The sequence below is a fragment of the Platichthys flesus genome, chromosome 9, assembly GCF_949316205.1.
Source record: "Platichthys flesus chromosome 9, fPlaFle2.1, whole genome shotgun sequence".
NCBI classification, from domain to species: domain Eukaryota; kingdom Metazoa; phylum Chordata; class Actinopteri; order Pleuronectiformes; family Pleuronectidae; genus Platichthys; species Platichthys flesus.
The window spans coordinates 17,584,640-17,608,541 of NC_084953.1; the positions used below are offsets into that span (position 1 = coordinate 17,584,640).

The window sequence follows — 23,902 nt, forward strand, 5'->3', positions numbered from 1 at the left end:
CTGTGCTGCTGGTTTTTGATCAGTGAAATACAAGCATCCACATGTGCAGCAGCTGGAGCAGAGCAGCCACTAGCGCGCTGCTGCCTCAGTGTGACGATGCCGCGGATCGGCGAGGCTGCAGCGGCTTGGTGGAGGCGGTCAGTCCGCTCAGCTGACGGTGGTACCGGGCGGCCTGCTGGTTAGTATGGAACATCTGCACCGAGCAATCTGCCACGTGTATCTGCACCGGCGGAAAAAAAGACAAGAGAACTAGAGAAGCAGCTCGTTCCTCCTTTCCTCATGGCGTCCGGCTGCGGGGAGGAGGAGGGGACCGCGGAGGCCGTCTCATGGAGACTCATCGGCCCGGCCTCGGAGCTCTCCAAGAATCGCTGCAGTCTCATGTACTCCCCCCTCGGCCGTGACTCGGACGTGGGCCTGTTCTGTGTGAAGGGGGAGTTCTTCGCCATGGATGCTCGCTGCTCACACTCCGGTAAAGAGACAACACAACAGTCGCCTGCATTAACCCTTTATGTGAATTACAGCCTAAACCAGCTCTGTAAATAGGAAAGATTGTTGAATGTGCCGTTTGAGAGGAAACAGCGCCAACTACATGCCTGCAGCTGTACCTACATCTAAATGTGACTTTGTTTTCTGATGCTCTTCACCAAGAATGGAAAATGAAAAACAGGTGCATCTGTTTCACACCATGTTATATGCCAGCCTCATAATCACATTTTGTTTCTATAGGGGAGACAGACAGCAGGAGTCATTTATTCTGAAAAACCCTATGACTTCCTGTCTCCCACCAGGTGGTCCTCTGTGTGATGGGGACATTGAGGAGGCTGACGGGGTCCTGCAGGTGTTCTGTCCGTGGCATGACTACGACTTTGACCTCAGGACTGGCAAGTCAGGCACCTCCTTACAGGTCAGTGGTGAAACAAGTCCTTCATGCTTCCTGTTGTTCATTATATATTATGCTGTTGGGAAAAAATACAAAAGCAATATCTATACAATAATTTCTCAAATTAGGATCAATAAAGTACAACTTTTAAATACAGAATCCGAATCAGCTTTATTGGTCAAGTGTGTGTGCACATATACAGATAGTTCATATAGTGTACATTCATATATATATATATATTAGTGAAAAACTTGAATAAGACTTCATAACGGTGCTTAAATATGTGCCACACCTTTAAGTTTAAAAGCTAAGTGTGAACCCACGAGGCTTCAGTTACTGACTGCAGCTGGAGTTCATGTGAACAATCAGCTGCATCATCCACTTTTATCAACTGTTGGAAGTTCTACAGATTGAAATCATTCAGAGTAAAGATTATGTTCTCCCCCCTTCACTCTGTCAAACGTGTTTTTCTTCTCCTCCTCTCTTCTCATGAGTGAATCGATGAACAACCAAAACAAGAGCTTTTATTTCCATAAACATCTCCTCCTCTTTTCCATTAATCATTTTCAGGATCTGAAATTTTAAAACAAATATTCGGATTTCAGAGTTTTCACTAGAGGATTTACTCTTTTTCTTAAACTTAGATGCAACACAAGCTGACTTGCACTCTGACACACAAAGGTGCTGTCATGCTTCCACAGAAGCTCGAGGCGGTGCATTTCTTTTCCAGCTCCCAGCTCCTCTGTCTTTGTTTTGACTGTTTCAGCAACAAGTGTATGAAGTCAAACTCGAGGACGGCAACGTGTACGTGAAACACGCCAGTCGTCTGTCCTTGCTGCCTTTCCCCGCAGATCCCAAAAGCTGAACAACCTCAGCCGCAGCTGCTTCATCCTTCAGACCATCGGTAAGACCGCTTCTATTTATAAAGGCTTGTTCCACAAACCCAAGCCATCCGAAACATTCCTGAGCCTTATCTGTCATTTTCTCAGAACCGCTTCTGCTGTGATTGCCGTGAATTCAGGACGCTATCGGCGAGACTGTCTGAAGAGGACATGACTTCATTCAGTAGTCTCAAGAGTTACTGGATTTTCCAGGTAGCGTCTCATCACAGACACTGAGCGTGAGGGGCAGTGACCTCACCACTCACCTTGAAAACACACAGTCACAACACTTGACTTCTCTCCGCAGATGTTATTGAACCACCATATTTTATAATTGGCTGAATAAAAAAACGATTTGTCTCATTTAATTATTTCCAAAATTTTTAAGGCTTTTTGACAAAGATATTATTTCACCGATATAAAAAAAATCAGTATGAATATATTTATGTTATATGTCACATTTGTACGAGCAATCACGTGTTTAGTTGAAACCCACTCAACTTCCAGAGAGGTTCTCAAAACAGTTGATCTCAATTCTCAAACTCTCTACTTGTCCAAAGTCTTTGCAAAATCATACTTGCAAAGTGATACATTTCCATGCAGCCAGAAATGAAGCATTTTCTTTTATCTGTGTTATTAGATGCAATGGGAGTCAGGTCAATACACAGTATGAATAATACAGTCTGTTGATATGTAAATGCAATTGAAAAAAAACGAAATTCATAGTAGAGCAATAAAATCTGATGAGTGCTGTCTTGATGTCTTAAAAAGATGTGCAGATGCAAATGATCACTGTGTTATGTGTTACAAAGGTAGAAGCGTTACATATTGGACGGAGGAATTTGTATGTAACTCTGAAATAATATAACAACATTTTCTTTCAACTTCTACCAAACTCAACCGTTACTCGTTCATACTGGGTTTGGTCAAACCTCACAGACACAGTCCCACTGGCTGAGTGTGGCCTTTGGATACTTTTCGAAATTTATTCCACTGACGTCTTGCAACAGCAGCTCTTTCAGAATTCGAGTTGTTTAACCCAAATAGAGTTCCAGCAAGTCAAACACACATGAAGGGCACAGCAATTATGCCTGGTAGCAGCTCCGGTGTTAAGATGTCTCCATCAGCCATTTCCCTCCGCGTCTGGCCCGTTCACAGACAGGTTTGTCTTTTACTGACGCAATGGGATTTAGAAGAAACGGTTAGCGAGGCGCCGGAGGAAGGTTCATGACCTGAAATGCACCATTGCCTCAAGAGAAATGTGTTTTTCTAGCTTGATGTGTGTGTCTGTGGGCACTGATGCGAGTGTGTTTTCGTTATTCCTCCGTGGTGAGAACAGTCACTCACTGTGTTTTTTTGTCAGGAACACTGAGCCCAGTCGAGAAGGTGTCAGTGTGGCGCGACACTCGTTTTCCTCCCTGTCATGTTCCCTGCTGTGCATTTTTTATTACAATAATAACTCAGCTGCCTGAAAATGTGCTGCAGAGGTGTCTGTGTGCATTATAACTCATCACCTGGAGGGCGAAGGGAATACACGCTGGAGAAGCAACTTTTTTCATTATCAGTAGAAGGACAAAGTAAGTACTGTGAAGGATTCTGCAAAAGCCAGGGGAATTACGTATTTACATTCTGACATAACAATCCATACGTGTCACTGAGGAAACCAGCATTCATGTCAGACTTTTCCTAAATGTTTCCATAATTACTTTCACATGTCCAGATCATTTTGATATGTTTCTACCTTGTTACTTGTGTGAACTATGTATCTTGCCAGTATGTTAAAAAAATATCTGCAGACTATATACACCAACAACTGTGGCACATTTTATCAGTGGGCATTGTTTCATTTGTTGAAGACTGTGTTCATTGTGTTCTGTTTTTATGTATTATTTAAAATCACAAATTAAATTATTCTGTTATCAACATTGTAATGTATTTATTATAAAAAAAACTGTAAATGTTATGAGTTTTCAGTGTTTCTTCAATACATAATACAAAAAGAGAAAGAATATGAATCTAAGCTTTTCACAAAATCATTTATTTACACTTTCTTGCACCATTATAGTAGATATCATACAATACACAATTTACATTTTAAAACTGAATGCAGAGACAGAAACCAAGAGTTCAGCATCACCATGCGATAGTTAAGTGTTAACAGAGGATCGTCAAGTGTGTGTTGATGTAATTCTTTAACTTGAGCACAGTGGTAAATATACAACTCTCTTCTTATACTCTTCTTATACTTATATAATAGAAAGTGGAGGAGAAGTTCAAGGACTGACCTACAAAATAAGTTAGGATCTCCCTGAGACCTGCTGGACTGTACTGAGGAGAAAATGGGTGAACTGTTGGTGATGATGTGGATCAAGAGATTTGTGCTTTTCTGCACTTGAGAGGCAGAGTGCTGTTAATCATATGCACCCATGTATTTTTAGGAAGAAATCAACTTCAGAACAAAATTCACTGCAGATTGTCAAGCAACACTATATCCCTGTGTATAATATATTCATTAAAATTAAACCCTCATTCACTTCCTTCCAAAGAATTAGTATGAGAAGATTGATAGTGCTCTCGTGTCTACACACGTCTCCAGTCCTCATGTTAGGCTAAGCCAACCATCTGTTGACTGTAGCTTCACATTTCCCGTACAAGCATGAGATCGGTCACTGATCTCATCTAACTTTCAACATTCTTGATGCCTATTTGCGAGAGAGCTAAATGAAATATAACATGTTATGATTAATATTCCCACAGAGCTTTGATGAGATAAACCTTTTTCTTTCCATTAAAAAAAGGAATCTGTGCGGCGTGTTGTATTCACTGGATTCAGGATGAAACCTCTTTTATTGACATTTGAAGACTTTGGAAACTTTTTTTTTCTTAAATCATTAAACCAAACATCGGCGAGGTTCTTTAATCTTCCTTTGAAGTTCTCCAGAAGACAAAGTAACTGTTTGGAGAGTCCTGCTTACTTTCCCATCCAAAGCCTCACATAATGGTTTACACAGCCTATTATTGTTACCTTGTCCTTCCAACTCCCCTGATAACTTCACCTCATGAATAAGCCAGTTCACCTGTCAAAGCTTTCACCTCCGAAAACCTGCATTCTTCCAAGTGCAACCACTTTGGACGCCTGAGATTCTGTATGTGATGCACGGTGAGGCCAAATAACGACTAATATTGTTCCCTTCCTTTCTTCCTTCAATACGACACTAACCCTGAAAATGATTAAATCCATCCCAAGATAATCTCGCTCCTCTTTCTCTTGATGTCTTTGGTCTTACATTTCCTTCAGTTGCTCTACAGCTGTTTGGCCTTCCCAGCTGACCTCACACACCACTGCATTTTTTATAGGACTTATCTTTTCCCACACCTGGATTTCATCATCATCTCTATTTTGGATGAAAGGAACTGCTCAGCCTGTGGACGGCCCACGGGCCTATGATTAGAGGGTCAGTGATAATCGTCAAGGTATCACAAGCTGTCCCTCAGTATTTTTCTGATTTTTGTCCTGGTTGCTTTTCAATTAGATTACCTCACGTTTGCAAAAATGTAACATGTAAAGAAGCGGTTGCCTGCTATGCATATACATTTATTCAAGCTTAAATGATGAGGCTGGAAACACAAACTGTACTGGGCTGGATGCCAGTTTGATTGGTAAATATGTTTGACCATAATCCTTCCAGTCCTCCAGTCGATTACTGTACTTCATCCTTTGTTTCCTTGAATTTAACATGTTTGGCTGTTTGTGGAAGTCAGGGGCGAACTGTTACATGAGTTCCCAAGAGAATATGTAATATTTTCTAATTAACAGTAGGCTTATTTTTACTCATCAGCCTCTCTGGCTTCTCTATGGACCGTGCGCCCTGTTATTTGGCTTTGGATTAGTTCAGCCTGAAGAGCTTCTCCCATGGGTCTGCAGGAGCCCATTTAGCAGATAAACAAGTTTGGAGCCTTCCTGACTTTAATTTGAATACCCAGTTATTCTGCTAGTCAAATAACATATCTGCAAAAATGTTATGCATTGAATTTATTGATATTGTTGGTTAAACTTTCTTTCCATGAGCTTCTTTAGCACAGCACTTATTAATTATCACTTTCATGTGTGACAGTGGGTTGTGTTAATGAGACGAAGGCTCCACTGAGAGTTTTAACTCCCAATAACAAGCTTGCCCTCTGAAGTTGAAAAGATTACTGCAGCGTACAAACTGAACAAACAACTGACTCATGCAGCAAAGCATGAAAAGGTTAATAGATTCTATGCAGCTCAGAAAATGGAAGAATGATTACATAGCAGTTAATTCTATTTGCTGAAAAAAAATCACTCAAAGTGAGTCCTGTGCAAGATCTCTTACAAACATCTTACCCACACTATATCTGCTGCATGTACTGAAGGAGCTGTTTCAGTCACCAGCAGCATTTGTCATGTACTGTGCTAGTTTGTTACATGCTGATTTTTTTAAATTATACTACATAGTTATTGCACTTCATGATATAAATGCAGCTCACAGACACTTTACCCAACAACAAAAAAACTCAAGTTAGACCCTGAATGATTGAAGATTAAAAACTGGGAAATATATTGCTTTAAGAAAAAAGTTGTTTAGTGATGTGCTAATTTGGAATGTGCAGAGGACAAAGGGAAAATAGGTCATACCGTTGCAGTTAATTATCCAGATTTTATACTGCTACTAGTCAGATCCTTGCTTGTTTTGGCCGAGGCCTTGGTCTTGCACATTCTAAGTCGGTGTGTAGGGACATTTGGCTGAATCAAAGTTGGCAATGTAACATGCTAATGAAAAACATAAAGAGGCATGTCTGAAAAAATCCTCTGTTCCCAGGGTGGCAAGCCTCGCTCCACTGTCTCCCTCTAATTTGGTGGAGAGAGTGACCTAGTTTAAAGAGGAAGGAAAAAGTGTCTGGTGCAGACAACTGAACCTCATGGTTTTTACATTCTGATCTTAACAAAAAGTATGTGTTCAATGGAAAGTGCTGGCCAACTATGAAGTGTTTGGGGCCTGGCATAGTACTTAACATTTTTAAAGCAGAGTTTTAAGAGACATCAGCAAAAACACCCACCATGGGAAAAGTGGAAGGCCACAAATTAGGGCTAGAAAAGTTACATTCTTGACTGTCAGATTGGTCTATTCATTCATAGAATTAGACCAAAGCCAATTAAATAAATGTCACTCACCGTTTTACATATACACCAATGATGTGTGTCTTTTAGAACAGAAGTAAGAAATGAATATATCAATCCCTTCAAGTATACGACTAAAGAATATCTTCAATCATACTTGATAATTTTGCTGAATTACTGTCTCTCTTGCTATTTCGATTTTTTTATAATCAAGAGGGAGTTTCATACTCGACAACTATTACTTCCTTGACTTGATGCCATCATATCAGTCTCAGCTGAATACCTATAAATGAGAAGGAAGTGCAATATCCCAATTTACATATCAGTTGTTTGATGTTTCAGCGTAAAAAGATGTGTTTTTGCTGAAAAAATGCTGATGTTATACGAATCAGATTACAGAGTGAACACATGAATAATTTTGATATTACTGTCACTGTAAATATCCATCAAATTAATTTATCAAAACCGACCCTTGGCACCTCTACTGGCGCTGCTGTGTGCGCATGGGCATTCTCCGCCTGCTTGTTGAGCTAAATCTGCGGCCCTGGGTTCCCATCCGCTGCTCTGAAGGATAGGCCACCACCTGGGTGGATGATCTCTGCACCTGTAGACCCTCCGACTCCCTCATGTCCCTTGCCATTTGAGACAGTGTCTGACCCGGATTGGTCTGCAGGCGCTGGAAGAGGCTTTCCCTGTTAATTTTCCTCTCAGGGCAGCTGAAGGTCAGCGCCACTCCAGAGTCCGTCTTCATCTCCCTGGAGAAACCATCTGAGGTGCCATCGAAGCAGCGCCCAATAGCGATCTCCTTGGCCACCCTGGGATTCTGGTCTGTGACTGTGTAGATCCCATAGTTGTGTCCCAGAGGATCAACAGGAGCGAGCATGGTGAAAGCATGGGAGTCGTTGTTTTGAGCGACTGGTGAATGTTTGATGAGATACTCTTGTATGAGGTTGTTGGTGCTAATCCTGCGACAGTTACCTTGTGGGAGGAGCGATATGAGGGATCTGTCCACCTCAGCTTGATCAAACAACATGCCGCTGCATTTGAACTCCACACAGGCTGCAGAGGTGTTGGCCTCTCGCATGTCCCGGGTGCTGCGAATGTCTCTAATACCGTAAAGTTTGCCTTTGGTTTCTCTGTGCGTCCCTCCCCGGTTCTGTGACCTGACCATAACTTCCTTCTGTCCATGGATCTTGACCTTGATGTAGCATGCTCTGAACTCCTGGGGATTTGGCCACCAGGAAAGGTAGTCTCCAGTCCAGGTTGTCAAATCATTCTCTTCAAAAGGAACAACGTTGTATTCGTACTTGTCCTTTTCCACTCGGAAGAATCGGAAATGATTCGCATCCACAGGGGAATTTTCACAACCTAATAAATTCTTGTATGGATATATTGGCCCATTGGTCTCATCAAAATTGTTTTGATTAGGTTTTGCCAAGTTGATTTTGAAGGATGTTTTCTTCAGAGCTGGATCCTCGTGGTCTGAGCGCTGGTAGTCTATTTTATCCAGATATGGCTGAGACACTCCGATGATGTTTGGATTCATCTTGGGGGAGGAGGGAGCTGCCTCGAGTTCTTCCCCACCCATCATCGCAGTAACATATGCTGTGTAAGCATCAGGCCTCTGGGCGTCACAGAAAGCTGGTAAACAGGCCCCGTTAGATCCAGTTATGACACTGTCAAAGCGGCCCCATGCCCTAGGATTGGATGAATATCCAGGCTTAGGCTCTAGGTTTATCAAAGTAATCACAACACCTTCCAGCTGTTCAGTCGGAAGGAACTTATCACTCATGTAGGCCCGCACTTTCACATAGCAGCGTCTGTTTTCAGGCACATCTAAGTTGAAGAGTCTACGTTCTCGGATCTCCATGTTGCCTATCAGGAACGTGCGCTCCTCTCGTTTGCTGCGCCCATGACCACCAGAAGTTTGGGTGTACGAAAAGTCACTCTCCTCCTCCCAGACTCCCGTGTCTGGGTTTAAAGACCACAGTTTCATTTTGGAAATATGCTCCTGCATTTTGACATGCTGTGTGTCGAGGAGGACTTGAACTGCTCCAGTTCCGAGTACTTCCTTGTTGGTTTCATCTCTGAAGTCCACAGCGAACATTCCGTAGGTCCTCAAAGGAAGCATGTCCCCCTCATCGTCCACAAAGTTGAGATCGCCGGGTGCCGCGGCAGCAGTAGTGATGTTTCGAGGGTCGATGAATGTGACGCTGGCTTTTACAGTCCCCTCATAGATGTCTCCATTGTCCTTATGAAAAGAATTGGGAGGAATCACCAGCTGTCCTATGGGGTCTTCGCCTTGAATTTCTCCTAGGTTTATAGAGTTGGTCTCCCCTGCATTGATATCAATCGGTATCTTCTTTCTCATTACCTTCACATTATGGTAGATTGATCCACCTTTCTTGTCCAAGATGAACACCTTAGGGGTGTCAATAAACTTCTCACTGGGGTCAACAAAATTGACCACTAATCTCTGTGTATCAGGGGTAATCTGTAGTGTGAAGCCTCCTTGATATCCAGTGGTGCCCACCCTCTCTTTGCCGATAAAGATGTGCCCAAAACGCAGAGGCTCATCATTGTCAGCTGTGACCACTCTGCCTCGAACTAGCACAGTTGGCTGCAAGCACTTCTGACAGCCACACTGAGTCACAGCCCGGATCGGTAGGCTATAGCTCCCACAGTCGATGATTTGACTGTCCATATTTTGGGCCCCGCAGCAGAATCCGGCAGCATCTCTGCAGCGTGTATCAAAGTCTAGAGAGCCAGCACATTTGTTGTGAGGGCAGCGGCCAGCATTGTAGAACCTGGAGTCAGTCCCAGGTTGAACACAATCCCCCGGCAGTCGAATGAGGTGCATCTCGGGGGTGGAATTACATGCTGGCGTTCCCTTTTCTGTGAATTAGATGATACATAACATCAGGTTAGTGTTAATATAATACATAACCTATTCATATTTTATATATAGATTGGTTATCCGATATACATGAAAAGGGCACAAATGACTCTTGTGAGTGGTCACTTTGCCAAAGGTTTGCTGATAAAAACAGACAAGATGTATTGAAGACAAAGCTTGACTTTTCTTATTAAGCCCCCCATCTTCCCAGTACATCGATAATGGCAGTCACATGGAGCAGTTATGTGCATATGAAATATCATTACAATGCTGATGGCTTTACCGATAACTGTTTCCTTCTTCTGTGGAATGAATTGTGTGATTCAAGACAAATTTCTCTTCTGTTTAATGTAAGCTGAAAGGAAAGTATATGTGATGATGAGGTGAGACATTTTGTAATCCTGAGACACAGGTGTTGTCCAGCAGTATAGTGTCTGCTGCCATAATCACCATATGTGCAGAGTGGATTACTCTAACATTCCTACACAAAAACACAGTATGTTATTTGGTGTCATAGCCAACCAGCATCTGGTGGATATATGCAATGTGCATCCTTTCCAGACGGATGTGAAAGCGGTGGGAAACTTCTTTTATAATTCAAATTCTTAGAATAAACCTCAACACTGGGTTTTCAAGAGAAATTGGGTGTATGGTTTCAGTGTCCAGAGCAATCCTGCACAATTAAGAATCCTTGTTTGGACAGACCATAGCCTCAGCCATTGTAAACAGCATGAAAACATTCTCCTCCGTGTCCTGCCTGATATTTTTCTTTTCCAATTTTCTTTGCTTGTAATGTGTTTTCTTTTCCCCAATCTATTAACTGACTTTTCTTTCCGCCTCAGTTGTGGGACACTGTGGTTTTGTCTGAATCCTCTTAATGCATGGACATGGTTCATGGTTGACTTAGTTGAAGCTCAGCGCTGACATTCCTCTTAACGACTGGTTTCAATCTCAGAGGTAGCTGCTCTTTATACGGTGAAATGAATTGCGGTCGCTAGCTATTTGTCAGCGGTTTCACTTGAATCTCTGTAGAACTTTGGCTCAATACGTCATTGTCAAATCCACGGGGATAGCAGCCATCCGAATCTATAATCCCTTTGTGCTGCTCGCTGTCATCATAGTAAATTATTTTCTCTCTTGGCTGACGATGATGAATTACATCACTGTGACATTTACTACAAGGGTGTTTTTGTATATTTTTGATCGAGAACTTAGTTTAGAGCATGAGCATAAGTCGTCTCAGCTGCCGCGAAACCAGTAGATTGTTGCGGTAGATCTTTTCCTGCACATTGCATCTTCAACTTTCTGTGATGGCCCATAAGGAGAAGTGCTAGATTTGACATACCAATCACAGTGAGGGAGGCTGGAGTGGACTTGATGCTGCCTGCAGCGCTGCTGGTTTTACAGTAATACTGTCCCGACTGCTGTATCCTCAAGTCTCGCAGCACAAGGTCCTCCTCGTACTTGTACACCTTCCTGTCCAGCAGAGTACCGTTGTGGTACCTGGGAAATTATTAACAGTAAAGAAAAACAATATGGTATAGAATTCGTAGATATGTACATCGATATATTTCAAGAATGAAGAAAGGTATGTATTTCACTCAACATATATTTTGAAATGTGATATATTCAAATAGTTTTTCATATTTTAAGCTTTAGTTTCATATTTATTACCGATAAACCAAATAACAACATTTAATGTGAAAGGGTGTTATTCTATCAGCTGTTCTCCTTTCCTTTACAGAGCAATCATATTATAAATATAGCACATCTATTCATAAATTTAGGAATATACTCTATTTTATTGTCATATCAAAAGAGTGATTTGAATTTGTCTTGTGAGCTCACCCTCGTAAATACATATGAAACACATAGTAAATTCTGATCCCTTTGAAACAATAAAATGATAAATCCTGAAGCCAATTATTCAATGAATAAGACCAATGATAAAATGAATTAAACAAACATTAAAAATAAATTAAACTTAAATTTATAAAATGTATTTCCAGTCACACCAGGCAGCTTTCAGGAAAAGGCTTCGAGAAATCGAAATGGCCAAAGGGAGTCAGCTTCTAATGCAAAATAGTAAGATATAGTAAAATATTCAGAGCAGCTAGAGAGACAGCTGTTTTCCTGGACTTGCTAGACACCAAAACACAGTTTCAAGTAACTGCTTTAATAATAAAAAAAAAAATTGTGTCTGAATGAGGGGGCTTTATTTTATTTTTTTCCTCATATAAATTTCACCATATGGTGAAGCGATCTCTCTGATTCCAGCTAAGTCTGAGCTGTGATGAATAATGTGCCGACCAAGATATTCATCTCACCAGTAGTATTTGTCAGGTAGTGGGGATCCTGTTGCCTTGCAGCAAAACATCACCCGTCCTCCCTCGTAGCGCACTTTGTCCTCTGGGTGCTTCACAATGTACGGCTTCTCTGTGGAAAGCAGAAACGGAGCGAACCCTCAAGACCTCATTGTGACTGCTCCAGAGGAATGGGGCCTCATAAAACTCAGTCAAACATTACAATTTATTGTCACATGGTCTCTGCTTACCAGAAAATTATTTTAAAAGCAGCTCAGGTCTATATTTATTTGGTTTCCATGCAACGTTTCATGTGCTCCAGACAGGGTGAAGTCTTGAAATAGGCCAAAATGTTTATTTTATAATTTTATCAATTTATACTGTCTAAGATTTACCAGCTGTCTGGAATCCTAATAATAAGAATATGAATCTGAATCAAATTAAATCAAAATCATTTTCATACAATAATAGCTCATCCAGTAATAAACCAACTCACCAGCTGATTTGAGGACGGCCCGGACCTGAGACAACCCTGTGGTGTTACTGATGGAGGAGATGGTGATCGGAACAAACTTCTCCTTGCTGATGGCGATCAAGGTGGAGCTGGAGGAGCAGACTCCTTCCAGCTTGAATTGACCTTTGGCGTCAGTGCGAGCGAGGACGGCCTTGGGCTGGCTGGCAAGTGCCACGTACACTCCTGCCACAGGGGCACCTGTCACAGTGTGGACTTCTCCATGTAGCACGTGGCCGGCGCACACACAGCGGCTACAGTCTCCGCTGGGACGACCGTCGGTGCACACAAGCTGACATTTGGCTGATGGTAGAAAAATCAGATGTGAGTATATAGGGATAAACACACCATTAAAAGAAATGAACGCATTTGTATAATGCACTACATCCAACCTGGGCATGGACTCTTCCCGCATTTCTGTGCATCGACAGGCCGTCCAGTACACTGCACCGTCACCGAGCTCCTGTCACAGGTCCTCCTCCTGATCCTGCGACCTCCACCACAGGTAACGGAACACGACCCCCACCGACCCCAAGGACTCCACTTGGCTGATCACACAGAGAAGTGGAGCCATTTTTAAATGAAAAACGTAATTCATACTAGAAAAAATAACTTTTGTATTTGAGATGTTTCTTTTCATTAGTTCAATCAAACTTTACAAAGAGTTATCTTATCTGGGTTGTGTCTGGTGCATGGGCCAACCGGGTAAACAAGAAAATACACGAGTTATCAAATGATGCAATTATACAGTATCAAGACCACTTGAACCAATGGATACAAAGTCTTGTTAGTGGGAAAGTTTTGCTCTGTGGAAAATGGTTCATGTGCTTTTTTGTTTGAATCAAGTACCGATTTTCATGGAACAGTCCGAGATGTGACAATGACAGAAAAAAGGTTTAAAAGTTTCCAGTTTAAATTCAGCTCTATATTTTATACAAGTAAGGACATTTAATTCACAAAGGCCAAAGTGCAACTAGATTTGTTATAAACAGCTGTAAACAGTTAAGAAAATATTGGCCTCTAAAGGAATCACTCATATGGGAGGTCAGAGGTCGTGTACAGATCAGTGACCTGTGAGGAGTTAAACGCTTGTGATGGTAAATTCCAATCACTTTTTCCTTTCGAATGTTTTGTCCAATTCAAAGATGAAATCACTTCAGCATTTAACTAGACCATGGTTTCGTGAACACATTATCACCGGTTCGGGAGTTCCTTTAGTCTCAAGCTGTTATATATTCGGTTTGATGCATCAAACTCTGGCTCAGAAACCAACTGTCTGCAGCAGAGTTGTTTGATTCAATCCTGTGGCTTGTTTCAGATTATTTTGCAGTCTTTTAATTAACTTTTAATGAAGAACTAACACACTGAATGTTCTGGCTGACTCATTATTTAGTGATTACTGAGAAGAGCTCCAGCTAAAAGCTAAAGTTTGTTGTCAGTTCAGTTTGAAGATTTGGCGCTTTGATGTCACAAAGCTGCAAAGACACTCACAGATGTGGGAGCTTGAACCTTCATTCTTTGTAAGGCTCCCCTTACTGACCATGGAACCCAGTTGCTAGTTCTCTCCTCCAAAGAGGTTATGTTTTGTCAGTTTGATTGAAAAACTATTGGGCAGTTTACCATGATGCTGATGGAAAGAGGCGGTTTAGGTCGGGAAAGACATTTATTATTATTAAGCATCTTTAACATTCTAAGATAAGGGGTTCTTTGATATTTTCCTTGATTTCTCTGAGATTAAATCATGGAACTTGATAGAGAATAAAATGTTTCGGGGACTGATATTTATAAATGTTTATAAACTTATTTATAAACTTAAAAATTGACTGAATTAGGATGTGGTTTCAAAGGGGGACGTCAGGCCAGAGCAGAGGTATACACTCTGCATCATGTGACCTATACAAAACCATGATGAATACGGCTCTGGTAAATCCTCTCACCTGTACATGGAGGGGTGGAGCACTCCTGCCTCTCTGAATGATACCCCTGACACGCCGGCACCAACAGGAGAGGCATGGGCTGAGCACTGATACATTTCCTCTGGCGGACCTGGATTCCTACATCATTACAAGCCGTAGTGGAACAGGGACCCCACTCACTCCAGTTGGTCCAATAGCTCTGCACTGAACACAAACATGAAAGAACAAGAGTGTGACACCCTGAGCAAACCAGAATCAGGACGGTGATATAAATACGCAAGTTATTGAACATGGCAGGGAGTAAAAAGCTTTAAACATTTATCTCTGTTGATTTCTCCCTTTCAAGCTTTGAAAGTGTGTATTACTGTGTGTAAGGTGACATGCTGTGCAGCCCTGAGCTGCTTTAATCCCAGCTACCTGGGGGGCACTGAAAGCGGACATGGTAGTTGGAGCAGATGCGGCCTTGTGGCTGTTCTTTGTTGATGCACCAGAAGCCCTTCTCCAGACTGGAGTGCACCACCTCCCCGGTATCTGCCGCTGCCACCCAGTCCGTGGTGCGAGCCTCCATGGCCATGGGCCGTGCACAGACCCTCTCTCTGTAGTAGAAGCGGATCGCCTCCAGACGCTCGTAGTCTCCGTTTCCTCCAGGATGGTCGATGTTGAACCAAGACGTCCACTCGGTCACGCCTGGAGACACAACAAAGGCAGACATGGATCCAAACCAAAAGTTTAGAATGCAAACAAGAAAAAATCTGAACGAAAGCAATTGAGCTCATGATCCAGGAATATTGAAGGTGTGTGTGAGGTGGGTTAACATGGAGGGGAGACATGGGTCAGAACCAAGAGAGAGGGAGCAGGAGAAAAACAGCGGGGATGGGTTATGACCTTTAAGAGGAGGTCTGGTACTGCCATTTGAATTTGACTTTAAATACCCCGAGAGCTTTGCATTGTCCAGGTTCTTTCCGAACCTCCGGGTTTGACTGATGAGGCATATCGTCTAGTTTTCTAAACTGCCTCATGTTCTGAAACCTGAGTATTTCCTCAGGAGAAATATGAGTAATTAAAAATAAAAGGAAGGCTTTAACAACGTACAGAGGGATTATCTTTCATTCACAGGGTAATGCATTACCTCACTCTAATGAATAAAGTCGTGAGCTGCAGGAGGTGAAGGAGGGGTCATGTGCTGCAGACGGCTTTTTGTTCAATTAAGAAAAAATGGTTTAGTCATCTTTTCAAGACAAGACACTTAATTCTTATTTAGTTTTTTCCTGTGGATGTAACACAAGGTAACACAAGAGGATCACCCAGACACACAGACAAATCTCTGCAGTTAAATCTCAAAACCATAATAAAAAATACACTTACTCAGACAAAACTGAGATACAGATGTCCCCCACAACACCTCTCATCTACATATTGATCTATATCATTATTTTGTTCTTAAAGCGACCAAGCTGGGTACTTCGGGGGAATAGAGTTAACAGGCAGTATTGTGTTGTCATGGCGACAGCTGGGTTCTACAACTTGATCTCTGTTTGTTTGGTCGATATTTATTGACTTTTTTTAAGTTCACTGAATTCGCTCTGTCTTCGATGGGCCAATGGATGTCAGACGATGATTGTGGACTGGACACGGATTCTGGAAACAACATTTTTTACGAAATCTGGATGAATATGTGCGCTGGTCATCAGAGTTGTTGATTGCCACATCTGGAAATGGGAAATGTCCTAAAAAGTAAAAGTATCTTGTCTGTTTGGTTATTTTTTAGATATGACTTCAAAGAATAGTACAATTCTTGATGCTAAGCAATTGGATGCTTGTTGTAAGTGTTTTAACTGCCTCCACGAGCTCTGCTGCACCACCCCCACTACATGTGTATATACAGGTCAAATAATGGTGTTATTTACTGTATAACACTATTATACTGTACTGAGAACACTGCCATAGACATCTTGCAGAATCTGTGCCACCAGTCTCTTCCACCCTGTTTTTCCGGTCAGCTCTCGGCCTAAAATCCTCAGCCACTCGAGGAGCTGTGTAACATCACAGCAGGAGATGCAGTACCTGCTGTCTGTGGATCAGTGAATGGGTTGAAGGCCACTCTCCGGCTCCGGTCCGACTGACTCCTGCTCCTCACTGCTCCTGCAAACAGGAAAGAGTCGTTGTTTTTCCAGCCATGCATTTATTCATTTCTCCCGTCATGCTTTCAGAGGCGGTACAGTGTTTCAGTACCAAAAAATACATTATAATCCATACACCAAGCTACTGCAGTCCAACACAATAGTCCTGTGATCAATCCCCCCCTCCATGTCACATTCTTAAGTCTATTTTAACTTTAACTGAGTGACATGCTTTACAGTGTGTGTGTGTGTGTGTATGTGTGTGTGTGTGTGTGTGACTTTACGTTAGACAGAGAGTGAGAGAGAAACATAATTCTAAATGCTAAAAAGCTTATGAATCGAGTATTTGTATTCATCACACACATTCAGAGATGCAGTCTGAGGATGTTTTGCTTCAGAGCCAGAAAAGCTCCTCTAATAATTTACATTGACTTCACTTTTTACTTTGTATTCTGTCCATTTGTCATTTTAGAAACAGGCCTTGTGACCTTTTTGTGAGCATCTTCACTTCTGGGGAAAGGCAAAAAGTAGAATGTGACTTCTTCTTTCCATTCTCTCCCCTGTTTATATCTCCTCTTCCTTCTCCCTTTACCCCCCCCCCCCCCCCTCTCATCCTCCTCTGTCTGCTCCTCATCTGTCTCTCGCTGTGGATTGGTTTCATGGCTCCTCCTGCCTCAGCAGTTTACCCCCCCCCCTTTTCATTAAAACTCAAGAAAATCTTCTCCATCCATTATCTCCGCCGTGCCTGTTGTCATGTGTCTCCTCATTCATCCTTCAGCTTGTTGTCGCCTCCTTGTCCTCCTCCTCCCATCCTCCTCCTGTCCTCCCTTCTCCTCTTGATCCATCAACAAGCAGCTGCTGCTGAGGATGCTAATCAAACGCCAGCTGAGACAAATCAGTGCATCTGTACCAGAGTCATCTGGTACACGGCGGCCACGCCACAAACACACACACACACACACACACACTCTCTCTCTTTTTCTGTTTCCTTTTGAAACGTTATAGTATGATTATAATATGCACATCCTGTGCACACATATACAAACACACGGTCATGTTCCCATGACTTCAGAGGACATTGCATTGACTTACATTGATTTCCCTTCCTTTAATCTAAACCCCAGTTCCTACATGTCCATCCATTACCTTAACCTACACTTAACCATAGCCTAAACCAAAACCTAAAACTAAACCCGACCTTAAAAGTATCATCACCTACGATGTACGTAGTGGGGATTTGATTTTTGTCCCCATAGGAAAGGCAAGTTCAAATAACTTAACTACATAAACAGATTTATCATGATTAATAACTCCACCACACACACACACACACACCCCACATCCTTACACACACATGGAGTTTTAGCTATTTTTTTTTTTTAATGGTATAATTATACCATATACACATTACATGCACACACACATGCCTGTTGCTCACACAACGACATAACAGGAGAGTAAGATGAAAGGAAATGTTGTCTTATTGGAAAGAGACTGATTCTCAATCTGGCATTGATCATACATTTGGCTGTGTGATTTATTGAAGACGAACCGTGACATGTTCTCCCCTCATGCTGAGGAGTCATGATTCATTTTCCAACAGTGCAAATTTGTTATGCTTTCAAAAACGTCAGTTGTTTGCTTGACATTTTAGTTTCACTTGGCCGGCAAGGGGAAAGAAATAAATGTGAAGTAGCCGATGCAGCCTCAGTGAGTGTGTGTGTGTGTGTGCCTTTGTGGTCATGTGCATGTGTAATAAGTGCAAACCCCAGCACTTTCGGAGAGACACTGCTGAGTTCATATGAGTGGAGGCTCCCAGCGCAGAGGGCCAGTATCAATCCCAGTCCACACTGGTTTTATGGCTCACTTTAAGGCTTTATTGTCATGCCAGCACATTTCTTTTCAACCCCAAATGGCTTTTGATAGATTTAGAAATGAAGCACGGTAGCTCAATGGAACAAAAGCACTACTGTCCAACAATATATTACATAATGTGGACAGTCAGCTCACCCTCATGGTTGTTGTGGTTTTTATGCACCTGGCTTTAAAGAACCACTGGCCGGCTTCCATACTGAGTAGGTCTTGCTGATACCACAGATTGGCTGGATAAACAGAAGCAAACACTTTCATACGGATCTGCAGAGCAGATGTGGCTCCGCGCGCAGGTTTACTTTAGTAAATCAATCAACCTGATATTCCTGGACTTTCCTTTAGTCTGCTGAATTCTGTCTGTGCTGATTACATGTTAAATCCAATTCAAAGAGGGATTTCTCGACAACTGGAAAAATATTTCTGTCAATATGACATTAATTTGGGGATTTCACCACAACAGTTTATGGTCTAGATAAGTCTGAGCATAGTGTAGAGACTTATCTTATGTTAGAGCATGTGCACAGAGAAGGGAAATAGCCAAGCTTTTTGTTTCAGTAAATTAACACTGAGTTCCAAAACTGTGGTTAATCAATTACATCCCTACAAGTGCAGTCCCTTATTTACAATGGAATCGCAATGCTCTTATTTCTGTTACGCAACATTTCCTCATCACTCACACCAAAACAAAGGGAATTCACTGCAGAGCAAATTTCGCTGGTGATTATCATTTCAAGATGTCTGATAAAGAAACCGAAATAGTAAGCGATTCTTAGGGTTTTTATGAGGTGACTAATGGTTTATAAAGTTAAAAGGAGGAAACCCAGATTAGCTGCAGCAGGATGTGAATGCCAGGGCAGGGACCTTGTTTGTGTCAGGTTTGATCTGCATGGCCAAACTCCGGCAGCAACATCTCTCAGGGCTTATTGTGCATGTGAGCGGCATGTTAACACTTTATGAATTTTAAAATCCAGGATTTTGTTGGGGTCAGCCGCTTTATGTGGCTGGTATGTGAGTGGAACTGCCTCATCGGGTTTTTCAAGCCAGAGGGAGCAAGGTAAGAACTTGTGATTTCCTCTTCAGTGTGGAAAAATCCATTCAGATTTTTCTCACTGGAACAATATATCTTGTTTGTCCTTGCTCATCTGCTCTGTGTGGGTTGGGTTGTTTGCTTTGCTCTCAGAAATCTCTTTTACTTTTTACAGCGAAAGTAATAGAAGCAAGAGACAACAAAATAAATCACTGGCCCTCAGCCTGAAGAAAAAAATGTGTGCCTTTCAAAACAAGTAAAGTTAGGGTTGGTATTCTTGAACCCCCCAAATGGTTACTTTGGTCGAAGATACTGCTCAGAACACATTACGCACACTGCCAAGTCTATCTAAACATAACCAAATTGAAAGCATATCATGAAACATCTTTTTTTGATAGTTATGTGTAACTATATTAGAGAAGTGAAAAATGAGATCATCATGGTTTTGAAAGATTTTTGAAGATCCAAATTACAACTCTCTGAATAAGACAATCAACATTGCTGCAAAACGTCAGGGAAAGATCAATGATACATATGTTAAACCAGCTGTCGGTAAAAGAAACAGTAGTCTTCGGTTAAAGTCCACATTTTTGTTGACCCAACCACCCCCCAACCTTCTCTCTTCGATCTATTCTCTCGGTTTCCTCTTTCCTCCTGTAATAATTGGGCTTTGTCACTTTAACAAAAACATAAGTTGCTTCAGTTCGGCTTCAGTTCACCCTTGATATGAACTCTGCCATGTGACCATTTATTATAAACCTCAGCCAGCCGCATAAACCACGGACAACCAGGCAACATAGCTGCATCCCAGTGGCACCAGGATATTAGGGAAGTCTTGCACCTGCCAGCTGGTTAACATCTAGTTCCACATATAGACACACTTTAAGCACCTACTTTCCACACCATGTAAATAACATGCCTGACACATAGCAACTGGATTACTTCTCATCCGGCATTGTGTATCTCCACGCTCCCTTAACCTGTGTCATGACAACTGCAAGTCTTACTTTGGCGGACTATAGCTTTGAATTTAGCGATTTACGTCACAGTGGTTGGTTCTGAAATTCAGCCAGTGTACTTATAGCCAGGATACCCAAGAACTTTCTATTAATACTCCACAGTGGCGTGGCAAAGTACAGCCTCTGCTTCATTTTCTTAGTGGGGATTTTCCATCTTTGCCAGAATCGAATGAAAAAGCTGCCCAAAGCGAGGAAGACGGAGGAAAATGCAGAACTTTATGACGTTGCACCCCGAATGGTTTCAGTTAGCTCAGAGGTATGGATGTGCCAGATTCATGTTGGCAGAGGAACCGGCCTTTGAAAAAAAAAGGTCTGGATCCTGTTTATTATATTGCAGAATCTTAAGGTGAAGGCGAATATGTGAAAACACCAACGACCCTGTTATGTACCTATTCTACAAAGTCAAGCTCAGAGGCTATGCTATATAAGCATCTACTTAAGACCAAGATCAGTAGTGTGTGCTGATGTCACAGTCGTCTAGACCTGTTTAAATTTAGCTCAACCGGAGGATTCATGGATGCCAGTGTATGTATTTGTGTTTGAAGGGCCTGCTGTGTATGTGATGATCTTTTTGCCATGTCACATGGAAGCTGTTTATGTGTTTGGCCACCTCCTTGTCTAAGGTGCTTGTGGTTACAGAGTCGTCTGCTCTTTCTCTCCGAATCCATCTCCGTCTTTTACTCAACAGTTCTTATTGTCAAAAACCCAAGTCTGAATCCCGAAACATCTGCGGCAAATAAAAATCAGCAGAATTTGTCCCCGACATTAACTAATGATGCAGATCAACCCTTATGATTTAGAGATTTAAAGAGTCATTGAAAAGGTTTCCTGTTTTGGGGATATTACTGCCTAAAAACACTATTGGCCGACATTGAGTTTCCCCATTAAATATATGTGGAGGTTAAAGTCTGCACCTGTGCAAAAGTACAGAGCCAGACGCTTGAAATAGTTCATATGAAATCAGCTGATTAGTGAAAAAAAAAAACATATGCTTGTACAAATAACAGAGGGTAGTAAAGAAATGCTTGGAGGTTGTAATTGATAGGAATCTAGGCCTTTTTCGTTGATCCATTGTGATGCCTGTCTCAGTCATTAAACGTAGCTGGCCAGACCACTCAGTGTTTTGTAGCAGACAGTGGACAACATCTGGAGAAGTAGCCTCTATGTCTCGATCACAACAGTCCACCAGCTGCTCACATACGCCACCTAGCTTTGGCTGAAATGTACAGAACGAGAGACAGTTGGAAATCAGTGGAAAGGTTCAACAGGGTTGGGTCGGCTTAAACAGTCCTTTTCCAGTAACCTTAGAAAACCGACGTGGATCCAAAGCAAAGAGGTGGTAGAGCCCCAGTGTTACAGTTGGGATTCAGCAGCAGCTGCCGCCCTCACGTAGGAAAACAGCTTGTAAATCTGTGAGCGCTGAGGTGTGTGCGGAGAGTGACAGAAAACAAGGCGAGGAGGGAACGTTTGATGGAGTGGGGCAAAGAGAAATAGGTGGAAAGATGTGAAGCAGGGAGTTTGACGGAGCGAGGCTGAGACAGACGGGAGAAAGGTGGGGAAAGTATTTGTGGAGAAATATCAGAGGGAGATCAAGACTGGAAACAAAAGGCGAGCAGATGAGGACAAATGGACAGATGGAGATGTACAGTCATCAAGTTAGTGGTGGAGGGGACGCAGTGAGAACTGGGGGGAAGCTGGTCAGGTTAAATCGTTTTACCTGCGCCTTTTATCGCTCTTTTTATTCCATTTTCTCCTTCATCCAAACACAACAGTTGACGAAATGAGTCACTTGTTTTGTAGCTATTGCCTGTTGTTGCCAAGGCGACCGCGTTTATATCTGTACCGGCCTCTGTTGCTGCGTCGAAGGTTGAAACCGGGACAAAGTGGAACACCTCACTGCAAGACGTGAACATACTGCAGCAGGGGCGACGCTTAAAGCATAACATTTGACAACCAACTCCGAGGTTGAAGTTCCCTCGTGATTGGAGCACAGTGTTCTCTTATAGCGAGAGTCAATCTGAATGACCATTTGCACATTTACCGTCACTTTCCTCGCCCAATAATATAGCGATCTGCAACTTGCACAAAGAAAAACCCTCTGCAGGACATTTACGACTGAGTTCACACTCTTTGTCTTTTATGAACTGCCAGCTCCTTCTCTTTTAATGGGGAGCAGCTGCATGGAAGACACAAGGTGACAGGTTTGGGGAAAAAGAAGTGCTGCTACCGGTGGGGTTCACCTCACGAGCTTTCAAAGGATGATAAGAGTGATTGGAGGGACGAGTTGGAAATATTAAAAACAAGGAATGCGGTCTCATGTGTGTATGAAGCTGAGAGTGATAACAGGGAAATACGTTTATAAATCCTTAAATCGTCATAAAAAACGTTTTTTTTCTACAGCTACAAAAGCAGGCCTTCTGTTTTCTGATAACGGCAGCATCTCTACTGCAGCTTGACATTCTTCTTGTTCTGTCATCAGCAGAGCTTTTTCTCTGATTAAAGTGCAACACATGGAGAGAGAGAGCAGGGTTTTCAGTGTGTGTGTTCACTCCCGTTAACCTCCTCTTAACCTCATCCTCACCACGTGCTGCTGATTAACCCGGTGGTGAAACGTGCTGGTGACTTAACATCAGATATTAGGAGCCACGGAGGCGGTCTATAACATAACACACACAAACCTCACTTGTGAGCTCACCACCGGTCCTGCTATCACCCTGTCCCTGTGGAAATGCCGTCAACTCTGCAGGTCCGTCACGTCACACACTGACCGTCTGTGATCACCGAAAGTGACAAGAAGGATGGAAACTCTGTGCAACTCAACATACCATTTATCTTGAAAGTTGTTTTTTTTTGCCTGCGCCTTCCTGCGACTATGCTGTTCTGACTCTCACATTTGAAAATTGATAAAAGAAACAATCAGGCTTACCTTGGCCCAGAGCCGCAGAAGCCAGGATGGACAGCAGGAGCGCCACCTTATTCAATTCCAACATGGTGCCCCACTATCAGCTGCAGGTGCCTTCTTTTTGTTTTTCTACACCACTGACATAAACTCAAAAAAGAGAGAAAAGAAACAACTTGTTGATTCTCCAGTGAGTGTCTCAGGTGATGCTGCCGGTCGCCGCCGATTCCTCCTCCTGTGAGTTGAGTTGCTGAGTTGGAGCTCAGTCGTTTTTAAAAAGAAGGGGCAATCGGGAGCGTGCACCAATCCAGCCCCTCTGCGCTCACCATTGGTCAGTGAAATGTAACATCTGTGTCCCCCATATCATCTTCCAAAAAAAGGTGAGGGTATGGGTGGGGGTAGGGAGGGAGAGAGACACTCACACAGAGGAGGAGG

At 42.5% G+C, this 23,902-nt stretch overlaps 2 protein-coding genes across 2 annotated transcripts; one reads left to right on the forward strand and one right to left on the reverse strand.

The window, feature by feature from the left end:
* Positions 1–66: 66 nt before the first annotated feature.
* Positions 67–3,673, forward strand: si:ch211-212d10.2 (uncharacterized protein LOC557710 homolog). Its single transcript, XM_062394816.1, has 4 exons — positions 67–469; positions 789–904; positions 1,647–1,784; positions 1,870–3,673. The coding sequence occupies exons 1-3, from the start codon at positions 280–282 to the stop codon at positions 1,743–1,745; spliced, it is 405 nt and encodes a 134-aa protein (XP_062250800.1). The 5' UTR covers positions 67–279; the 3' UTR covers positions 1,746–1,784; positions 1,870–3,673.
* A 122-nt stretch (positions 3,674–3,795) lies between these two features.
* Positions 3,796–23,685, reverse strand: cilp2 (cartilage intermediate layer protein 2). Its single transcript, XM_062394722.1, has 9 exons — positions 23,495–23,685; positions 16,595–16,672; positions 14,948–15,217; positions 14,552–14,734; positions 13,007–13,162; positions 12,600–12,917; positions 12,128–12,236; positions 11,146–11,303; positions 3,796–9,799 (listed from the first exon to the last, which is right to left on the reverse strand). The coding sequence occupies exons 1-9, from the start codon at positions 23,556–23,558 to the stop codon at positions 7,386–7,388; spliced, it is 3,750 nt and encodes a 1,249-aa protein (XP_062250706.1). The 5' UTR covers positions 23,559–23,685; the 3' UTR covers positions 3,796–7,385.
* Positions 23,686–23,902: the final 217 nt, after the last annotated feature.

Bases quoted from the DNA above. Each gene is read 5' to 3' on its own strand.
- si:ch211-212d10.2 (XM_062394816.1), top strand. From the start codon at position 280: ATGGCGTCCGGCTGCGGGGAGGAGGAGGGGACCGCGGAGGCCGTCTCA. The intron at 470-788 runs GTAAAGAGACAA...GTCTCCCACCAG, and splicing joins TGCTCGCTGCTCACACTCCG to GTGGTCCTCTGTGTGATGGG. The intron at 905-1,646 runs GTCAGTGGTGAA...TGACTGTTTCAG, and splicing joins AGTCAGGCACCTCCTTACAG to CAACAAGTGTATGAAGTCAA.
- cilp2 (XM_062394722.1), bottom strand. From the start codon at position 23,558: ATGTTGGAATTGAATAAGGTGGCGCTCCTGCTGTCCATCCTGGCTTCT. The intron at 12,918-13,006 runs GTTGGATGTAGT...TTCTACCATCAG, and splicing joins CGGGAAGAGTCCATGCCCAG to CCAAATGTCAGCTTGTGTGC. The intron at 11,304-12,127 runs GTGAGATGAATA...ATAATTTCCCAG, and splicing joins CTACCTGACAAATACTACTG to GTACCACAACGGTACTCTGC.